We start from the raw sequence: 10568 nt of genomic DNA, 5'->3' as shown, positions 1-10568 counted from the left end.
GAAAACAATTACGGATAATATTTTTTATTTTATTTTTAACCATTTTAAGTTTATGGGTGGGTCAACCCATAATCCGACCCAATATCCATTTACTCAACATCATTATATATTAGTTAGTTAAAAAGTTAAACTTATATTAATATTAAAACGTCCCGCGTTTATCAAATTTGGTGTTGAATTTAAAATATAAAGTATTTGTAGCCTAGTTGGCTAAAGAGTTGTACTTGTTTTGTTAGGTTGCAAATTCGAAACATACCTCTAGCATTTTTAATTTTATTTCGAGAGCTGTGGTTAATTTGGATACTTGGGTCGGATTGTGGGTTGACCCGTTTTTAAATTTAAAACGGTTAAAAATAAAATTAAAAATGCTAGAGGTATGTTTTGAACTTGCAACATAGCAAAACAAGTACAACTCTTTAACCAACTGGTAGTGCGCCGAATATTCCATCATGGATGTACCTGCAAAACGGGTAATGTGGGAAAAATTCTCTTACGTGGCATTCCTTGATTGGATGCATGTAGCTGTTGTACTAATCTTCACAAGAAAGTGGAGCAGAAGTAGGGTACAACTATAGCACGTGGGTAGGAGAAATGCTAGATTTAAGTGTACTGCTTAAACTGAGCATTAGACGTATTTCAATTAGACGGATTGTGAAAATCAGTCTAATAAATATGTCATCTCCTTCTAACAAAAAAACGTCTATTAGACCGCCTGGTCTAATATAATTAGACTCGCGTCTAATTACAATAACCATTAGACCCAAGTATCCAAATTAACCACAGCTCTCGACCCGACAATCAAAACACTTTAAAACTTAAGCATCATTATATATATATATATATTAGTTAATTAAAAAGATGAACTTATATTAATATTAAAACGTCCCGCGTTTATCAAATTTGATGTTTAATTTAAAATATGAAGTCTTTGTAGCCTAGTTGGTTAAAGAGTTGTACTTGTTTTGCTAGGTTGCAAGTTCGAAACATACCTCTAGCATTTTTAATTTTATTTTTAACCGTTTTAAATTTAAAAACGGGTCAACCCACAATCCGACCCAAATATCCAAATTAACCACAGCTCTCGACCCGGTAATCCGGACACTTTAAAAATTAAGCATCATTATATATATAGATTTCTAAACGGACCCTTTTTCCATTTTTCAGATTGGAAGACATTTTGATTAGGCTTGACTATTATCAACATTTTTGTGAGCTTGACTATGAAGTGAAGGAGAGTGGGAAAAAAGAGTTTATTATTATAATAAACAATGAAATCGTTGAGCCTGGAGGAGACTTGATCAGATGGGGTGTTGAGATTGGAGTTGCAATCTATAAAGATTACTCGGTGATAGTAAGAGGAGACAAAATGATGGGCAAGAAATATCTATGTGTAGCTTAGTACCACGGTGGTAACGAGGATCTATCAACTGAATTTATTGACTCAGTTCTTAAGGGAATCGAGGTTTTCAAACTAATTAACCCGGATGACAATCTTGCTGGGGTGAATCCAGTCATCTCTCATCCTCATGCTCCTCCGATTAACCATAATAAACTTAAAATACTGACTACAACATCCGGTAGAAATTACATTGCAACTCTTGTTATAATTGTGATTACTCTTCTCAATGTCATCGTTTACCAAATTTGTGAATGGAGAGAAAACATATGGAGTAAAAACATTCCTCCATCACTACCAGACGACCCGGACGAGGAGAAAGAATTGTGTCGTAAATTTTTATTCGTGTGTATAGTCGTGCTCGTGTCGTATCTAAACTCATGTTGTGTCTGTGCCGACTCGTGACCGTGTTACATTCGTATAAACTCATAAATGTGTCGTCTCGTGTTTGTGTCGTGTCCAACTCATGACCCAAGTTAATTAGATAATATCGTATTGTGTCGTTCTATACTAATATTGTGTTTTATCGTGTCAATTCGTGTTGATCCATCTCATTGCCTAACTCTATTCCGAACTTATCAAACTATTATATAAAATAAAATAAAAATTTAAGATGACACTTACTAATTATAAATTGAAATAAAAAGTACCATAAAAAATTAAACTAGTCATAAATATATAACTTATTTTTTGTTTTTATGTGTTTTTATTTGTATATGTATTGAAATTATAATAAATTTCTAAACGGACCATCTTTCCATTGTCCAGATCGGAAGACATTTTGATTAGGCTTGACTATCAAACTTCATTTTTGTGAGCTTGACTATGAGGTAAAGGAGAGTGGACAAAAAGAGTTTAGTATTTTAATAAAGAATGAAATCGTTGAGTCTAAAGGACACTTAATTAGATGGGGTGGTGAGATTGGAGTTGCAATCTATAAAGATTACTCGGCTACAGTAAGAGGAGATAGAATGATGGGCAAGAAAGATCTACTAGTAGCTTTGTAACCGGTGGTAACGAGGATCGATCAACTGAATTTATTGACTCAGTTCTTAAGGGAATCGAGGTTTTCAAACTGAGTAACCCGGATGACAATTTGCTGGGGGATGAATCTGGTCATCTTCCATCCTCATGCTCCTCCGATTAACCATAATAAACTTAAAATACTGACTACAACAGCCGGTAGGAATTACATGGCAACTCTTGTTATAATTGTGATTACTTTTCTCAATGTCATCGTTTACCACATTTGTGAATGGAGAGAAAACATATGGAGTAAAAACATTTCTCCATCACTACTAGACGACCCAGACGAGAAGGAGGAATTGTTTCATAATTTTTCATTCATGTGTATACTCGTTGTTCGTGTCGTATCTAAACTCATGTTGTGTCCGTGTCGACTCGTGACTGTGTTATGATCGTATAAACTCATAATCGTGTCGTGATCGTGTTGTCTCGTGTCCAACCCATTATCCGAATGAAATAATATCGTATCGTTCCGTACTAATATCATGTTAGTTCTTATTAATCCAACTCATTACCCACTATATACCCACGCTAATGTTTTTCAGTTTTTCTTATCATTAAAATCATTACATTATTCAATTAATAACAATTAAATATATAATATCCTCTTATCACAAATGCTCTTAATTATTTTTATTATATTAAAAATTTTAAATACAAGAAGTAATCTGAAATATTTTTGCATAACTCATTTTCTTATCAAATAAACTTTTTGTAAATCTAAACAAAATTTCTAGTGTTGGTTTCTCTTCTCCCATTAATAAAAAAATATTTACTGAGTGTTAATTAATATTGGGAAGAATGTCAATTTTACCCACCAAGTTGTAAGAAGGTGTCAAATTTACTTATTAAGTATCAAAATTCTATTTATATATACTAACTTGTCAAAAAGTGTCAAATTTATTTAAACTAACAGAAAAATTTAACGGAGTTAAAATTTTTGCCACATTTAATATCCACATATTTTTTATTTGTTTTTAATTTACATTACTTTAATTCTTTTTTCATTTAATCAAAACATTTAAATTTTTCCATATCCATTTTTTCTCTCTTTTTACCCAATTCTTCATTTTCTTCTCATTGTTCCTCTTCATCTCTAATATAAGTAATCTATTTTTTCTGAAATCTCTATTAATGAACTAGCTATGTCGACGTCAAATAATAATATTGTGATGGAAGAATAATCAGGTGGCCAAAAAACTGTGACGACGGTGAAGGTGGCGGAACAGCCGATGAAGTGTTCGAGATGCAATATGTTACTACAACAACTACAGTTTCGCGTAGCCGAGGTATTTCTGCAAGATATGTAGAAGGTACTGGACAAAAGGTGGGGCCCTCCGTAGTGTATCGATCGGCGACGACTATCGGAAAAACAGGAAAATGAAATCCTGATCTAGGATTTCAAACGGAGTTGATTCCAAATATTTCGGCGGTTCTTCATCAGATATGATTAATGGTGTGGATAGAAGATGAACAATTAAAAGAAATAAAGAGTTGGGGATAGAGAGAGAAAAAAATGGATAAGGAAAAATTTAAATGTTTTGTTTGAATGAAAAAAATATTAAAGTAATTAATGTAAATTAAAAATAAATAAAAAATAGGTGAATATTAAATGTGGCAAAACTTTTAACTCCGTTTAACTTTTTTGTTATTTTAAATAAATTTGACACTTTTTGACAAGTTAGTATATATAAATAGAATTTTGATACTTAATGAGTAAATTTGACACCTTCTTACAACTTGGTGTTTAAAATTGACAATCTTCCCAATTAATATTATTTTGTTAACTTAATATTTAAATTGTTAATTAAAAAATGACATATTTAGATAATTTAAAATGAGAAAAAAATATCTGATTGATTTTTTTTAATATATCCAAACAAGGATCAGAATTCAAAGCATTGCAGCATAAGAAAATAATCTAAATCTGGAGTGAAAAGTTTATTAGCCGAGCCGAATATGATAGAGCTGAATCCTATGTAAGCCGACTTTTTTTTTTTATCTATTTTATTTTATTTCAACAGAAAATTATTTCCGGTCCGTAAGGTCCAACCCTCCAACTATACACTTCGGCGCCTCCCCAACCTAACCAGCCGACCCTCCTTTAAATTTCCACAGCTAGGTTTTGACTAAAAAATAATTAAATAAATTCTAGCACAATATATTTAAATTATTTTTATTTATTAAGAGAATAACAATTTAATCTTATGACAACCCAAATACCACTTTTTTTAAGGTGAATTTAGAAGTTCAATCCATTATTAAAAGAAGAATTATGTCAAAAATTTAGGATATTATCTAATTTTTCATATTTAACAATTCAATCTATCATTTATTATTTATGAATGATGAGATTCAATTTTCTCATTCACCTTCCATCATCAGTCACCCAGATTAGGGTTCACCTTAATCATCGGTCTTCCAAGTGACATTTTATTTATGGGTTACAATTCACGTTACTTTTGAATTGGACAGATAGATTGACACGACTCAACTCGAATTTAACCCATAACACAAAATAATAATAAAGCTAAATCACAAACCCTCATACAAAAATCCTACGAAAGAAGATGAATAAGGAAAAAAGAACAACACAAAACCCTAAGAAAAATAATTGTAAGCGGGTTTACTTTGAATCATTTTAGATCAATCCGATTTTGACCGGTTTATTAATCAAGTTAAACAGGTTGAACTGATCCAAACGTAAAAATACATAACTCAAACCTAATTTTTTTGTGTTCGATTTGGGTCGTGTTTTCGTATCGAGACACAAATTATCGATCCTCCCTCCTTGTGACACTTTGACCCAACACAATGATATTGATATTTATAGTTTACTAGTTTCACTCTCTTTAAAGAGTTCATATCTACTCTTTTAATTTTGTGTTGTTATATATGTTAATTTTGTTATCATTTCTATTTTTTTTTATTTTTTTTAAAGTTGGAACCACCCATCAATCCATGTATATTGTTATTTAAGTATTAATATATACATATATTTATAATAATAATAATAATAATTGTGTGGGACACACCCCTCGTGGAAGCTTTGAAAAGGGAGGGAGCACATTGTTAGGCCATAATTGTTCCTCTTTGTGTGCGGTTGCAACGTTTCATAAAAAAGAAATAATCAGTCAAAGATGACACAATCATCCTTTTTTAAGATACAACAACATTCCAAATCTTTTTCACAACTATCTTCTTGTCTTCTTTTTCTCCAACACAATTAAATTCAAAACTAATGTTCATAGGCCCCCCACCCTACTAAAATATATGCTATATCAACGGTTCATATCTCATTTCCATCGTGGAATCATAGATAAATTAATGATCAAAACATACAAAAAGATCATCAAATCTTATCCTAACATCATTTCCATATCAAAATCTAAGATATGCACCTAAACCCGAGTTAAAACTCACCTTGTATCTTCCATTGTTATCACGATTGCTCCTAAAACACCTCTCAGCATCTTCATTCCTTTCGAATCGTCACTTTTACATAGGCTTGCAACATTTTTCTCCCACCTGAAACATTTCATCTATTAGACAAGACAAAGCCAACACAAACTAATAAACATTAACACAATCTACATTCATTCACATACCATGACATATTGCTGAACCACGGTTCAATGCGCAAAAAGCGCAAGTGATTGTAAACATCTTCTAAATTGTTCCCATGATCAGATGAAGAACCAGTGAGACACCATCGAGATTGAGAAGACAAATTGAAAATGGCATCAGCTTCTATTGTTTTCCATGCTTTAATAGTATTGGATTCATCTAGTATTATTCTTTTCCATTCTACTTTCTGGAAAATGCTGCATTCTCCATCCTAGTATAAAATTTCACACAGTTGAACAACAACAACAATAATAATAATAATAATAACAATTAATGCAGTCTTTGGGAAAAAGAAATGTCTTACATTCCTAAAAGTTTCAGTAACAACATCGTAGCTTGTTAGGACAGCATCGTGCTCTCTTATGATATTAGGATCATTGGTACATCTGTACCCACCAAAGTAAACAGAAATTCCTATTGCGTCTTGTTTTGAACGTGTCTCGATCTCATCCTGGGAGGGATTACAATTTATGAATTGCAATTTAGTAAACTCAACTATAAAGATAAACATCTTCAAGAATGAATTACCTTCCACCGGCTAAAAACCGATATAGGACAGATAACTAGAGTGCCGCCTTTCACTTTTGATCTTCCATTTCGTTTGGATTCTTCATGAGTGTTTTTGTTTATATTCAATGGTCTTGAAAGTATTAAATCAATCAGCAAGTCAGTTTTCCCCAGCAGCCCCATTGCATCCACCAAAATCTGGATATTTATGTTTTAAGTTAGAAAGGAGGTAATAATACAGAAAAGGGCACTAGTAGAAGAATGGCTGTCGTTAACTCACCCCTCCTCTAGTTGTCGAGGTTGATTTTGGAAATTGAGTTGTGGCTTCTCCAGAGAAAATATTAACATAAATATACTTCCTGTTATTAAACAAAGGTTATTGTTTTTGTATGTCTAACTTAATATTAGTTTTGGAATTCAAATTAAGCAAAGAAACATACTCGTTGCATAGCTTGTATTCCTCCCAAAATGGATGAAGAGTCTCGGCATTCATTCTCTTCTCTAGTTGTGTCATCTTGCGTAAGGCCTGTATCTGACAGGATTTCAATCCATAACAGTGTTAAACAAATTCTGAGAAAATCATGCATTTGAGTTGAGATTCTGAGAACATACTTGTGTGTTAATGACACATTTCTTAGGATCAAGATCACCGGGGGTGGATATAGCCTGTTTGAAGCAGGAAGATTAAATAATCAATAATCAAAACTCCTATCATAAATGTTAAAAAAAACAGCAAAACGATTTGAAGCAACTATTTGGATATTCATACATCTGTTGAAGGTTTAATTTTCAAACAGTTGATTAATTTCATCAAGGGAGCAACAACAGCAGCAACACTGTGAATGTTTGAAGGATTGATATCACAAAGAGAAACATCACTCTCGGTGAAAACAGAGCGATTGATGTAGAAGCTGTAGAATAAAAGATTGAATTTAGTTATTAATCCCAAACCCATCATTATATATTGCTAGACAAAAAATAAAAATGTTACCTGACATATAAATTTATGTCTTGATAGTAACTCAGATTCATGGGAGCTGCTATGCATCTACCACAAATCTTGACCATGGAGGAATTCACTAATGGAATAAGGAAACTCGCCCATTCAGGCTTCAACTTCCCAATCTAAATCAAGTATAAAGCCAATTAGTTTCATTTGAGTGTTTTTTTTTTTGTTCAATTGAAGAATTTGATATAGTGAAAATAACCTGTCCGCATCTTTTAGTGGAGAAACGAACTGTGGTAGAGGCGGCAGCAATAGCCTTTGAGCTTGCTGGCATTGAAGAGAGTTTCTCTCGGTCAGGAAAGGTGAAATGAACAATCTCATTGTTCACCAGTTTCATTCCTTTAGTGGTGGAAAGTGAAACTACCGATTTCCTTCCAACCAAAATCCATTCGGGGTCTTCTTCGAAATCTCCATCATCAATCTCTAATGTACTCAAATTGTTTTTGTCTGAAGAGCTTGATTTATTCTTGTCTTCTTCTTCATCATCATCTTCAATCACAATAGTGGTGGAAGGTGAACCAACAGATGTGCTTCTAACAGGTCTTGGCTTCCTCTTATCTTCTTCTTCTTCTTCAATATCCTCAAGAGACCTTTTTTTCTTATACACCTGCAACTCATCTACATCTCCAGGTTCATTCTCTCCGATGATTGAGGCTTCTTCAGTCATTTGGTCATCTTCCTCTTCCTCTTCCTTTTCATCTTCATCTTCCTCTTCATCAACTGGAAGCAATCCATGTTCGATGATCATCGAGGCTTCTTCAGTCATTTGGTCATCTTCCTCTTCCTTTTCATCTTCCTCTTCCTCTTCCTCTTCATCAACTGGAAGCATCATCGAGGCTTCTTCAGTCATTTGGTCATCTTCCTCTTCCTTTTCATCTTCATCTTCCTCTTCATCAACTGGAAGCAATCCATGTTCGATGATAACCGAGGCTTCTTCTGTCATTTGGTCATATACAATCATCTCTTGATTCTCATGGAATTCTATACATTCTTCATCAGCCATCACTTTAGTGTATTGGTCTATTGGCTTTAACTCGTCCATAAATGTGATTTCTTCAGACTCTACTTGATCATTATCAACATGGACATCAAGTTCTTCCTTCACTGGGATCATCGGTTCAAACCCATTCATCAATGTGGTTTCTTCAGACTCTTCTTCATCGGCCATTGTATTGATGTTTGTGGCTATAAGAAACTCATTGGAAGACTTTGTTTTAAGTTCTGAAATATCTACTTGATCATTATCAACATCGACATCAAGTTCTTCCTTCACTTGGATCATCGGTTCAAACCCATTCATAAATGTGATTTCTTCATACTCTTCTTCATTGGCCATTAGATTAGGGTTTGTGGCTATAAGAAACTCATTGAAAGATGCTTTTTTAAGTTCTGAAATATCTACTTGATCATTATCAACATCAAGTTCTTCCTTCACTGGGATCATCGGTTGAAACCCATCCATCATCAATGTGGTTTCTTCAGATGCACGAAGATGTGAAGTTAATATTGGATCTACAGCCATCTCTTGATTCATCTGAAACCTAATATATTCTTCATCATCCATCACCACCGTGTTCGTGGCTATAAGAAACTCATCAAATGACATCAAATCAGGTGCGGAATCATTTACTTGATAATTACCGATATCAGGCTCGTCCTTCACTTGTTCAGGCATTTCAACATGAACCGTACATGCAGTAACTGGAATAGTTTCTAATGGATATTGTTCATTCCAGAACCTAGTATTTCCTTCATCCTCCACCACTCTCGTGTTCATAGCTATAAGAAACCGATCATCTTCAGATGACATGATTTTAGGTGAGAAATTATTTACTTGATTATGATAGACGCCAGATTCTTCTTCCTTGACTCTGGTCACTTCCGATCTTTGATCATTCTCCTGCTTGATCGGAAAGGAAATAGGAGCTCCGGTGGTGGTAACGGTCCGCATCACGGTGAAGAGAGGCGAGAAGATCTATCAGGATTGTTAGAGAAATGAGAAAGCAGTTAGTAAAGTAGTGATCAAACTTTGGCAATGGCCGCCATTTCCATTTTGGTTGTCAAATCAATAGCAGAGAAACTGTATGTATATGCGTGTGAGAGAGAAAGGGAATATGAAGAGACAAATAAATTAGGCGCCAAATCTTATTCTTGGAACTATATATATAATCATTTTAAATTTCGATAAAAACAAATTAATTTATGGCGCCAAGCAGTAAAGTAAAAAGTAGAGGTAATTGAGGGTAACGTGTCTAGAACTGCAAATTGTATCGTGATTTGATGGAAAAAAATGTTTGATATTTTATGTATTTTTTTTATATAATATATAAAATAATTTAATGTTAAAATTAATAAAAGAATTTAACTTAAATAGTTATTTTCTTTGGCCAATTTGGAGTTAAGAGTATCTCCATCCTTGTACCCATACATAGGTACAAATATGTGCCACATCAGCAGTCACATCACAAATAAATTATACCTCTCAATTTATACCTCTATTCCTCAATCATCTCAAGTACAATTGTGGTCCCACCATCCACATCATCTAATTCATACAATATTTTTTAATTCAATAATTCAAGTAATCTTGTTTTATTTTTTATTATATTAATTTGTTTAAATTAATAAAACTAATATTTATAAATTATATTAAAAAATTAAAAAAAATCAATAATTTTTAAAAATAATTTAGAAAATTATCATCACAATAATACTTGAAAAAAATAGACTACTAAATCATATTTTGTTAAATAAAAAATTAAATAAAACGGTTTATTTTTTAAAAATTTTAAATGTTTATTTTTTTTTTGTATAAAAAAGTGGGGGTGGGGACCACTTTTTTTGACTTTTTCTCATTGTACCCGGTAGCAAAACTTTGCTACTCAATTTTCTCTCTCCTGATTTGTACCCATCTCCCCATTAGTGTACCCAGGTACAAATTTTGTCCACGTCAGATTTGTACCTACCGATGGGGATGCTCTAAAGATCAACTAGAATTTTGATTTT

General features: G+C 32.9%; 1 protein-coding gene across 2 annotated transcripts; it reads right to left on the bottom strand.

Annotated features, from left to right (window-relative positions):
- Positions 1–5708: 5708 nt before the first annotated feature.
- LOC124940596 (DNA repair protein RAD5B-like) lies at positions 5709–8344 on the bottom strand. Of its 2 annotated transcripts, none has more exons than XM_047481121.1 (10): positions 7765–8344; positions 7548–7681; positions 7326–7467; positions 7169–7222; positions 6997–7088; positions 6837–6915; positions 6578–6754; positions 6354–6500; positions 6031–6260; positions 5709–5950 (listed from the first exon to the last, which is right to left on the bottom strand). In XM_047481121.1, exons 1-10 carry the CDS (start codon positions 8326–8328, stop codon positions 5842–5844), a joined length of 1728 nt encoding a protein of 575 aa, XP_047337077.1. In that variant the 5' UTR covers positions 8329–8344; the 3' UTR covers positions 5709–5841. The 2 variants fall into 2 exon arrangements, with proteins under 2 accessions (XP_047337077.1, XP_047337078.1); XM_047481122.1 differs by having other exon boundaries at positions 6997–7082.
- Positions 8345–10568: the final 2224 nt, after the last annotated feature.

Source organism: Impatiens glandulifera, chromosome 5 (assembly GCF_907164915.1).
Source record: "Impatiens glandulifera chromosome 5, dImpGla2.1, whole genome shotgun sequence".
NCBI lineage: Eukaryota > Viridiplantae > Streptophyta > Magnoliopsida > Ericales > Balsaminaceae > Impatiens > Impatiens glandulifera.
The sequence above is the reverse complement of the archived record's forward strand: the minus strand, read 5'-3'. Positions and strand labels throughout refer to the sequence as shown.

Bases quoted from the DNA above. Each gene is read 5' to 3' on its own strand.
- LOC124940596 (XM_047481121.1), bottom strand. From the start codon at position 8,328: ATGACTGAAGAAGCCTCGATGATCATCGAACATGGATTGCTTCCAGTT. The intron at 7,468-7,547 runs GTAACATTTTTA...TTTATTCTACAG, and splicing joins GACATAAATTTATATGTCAG to CTTCTACATCAATCGCTCTG. The intron at 6,501-6,577 runs GTAATTCATTCT...AATCCCTCCCAG, and splicing joins CGGTTTTTAGCCGGTGGAAG to GATGAGATCGAGACACGTTC.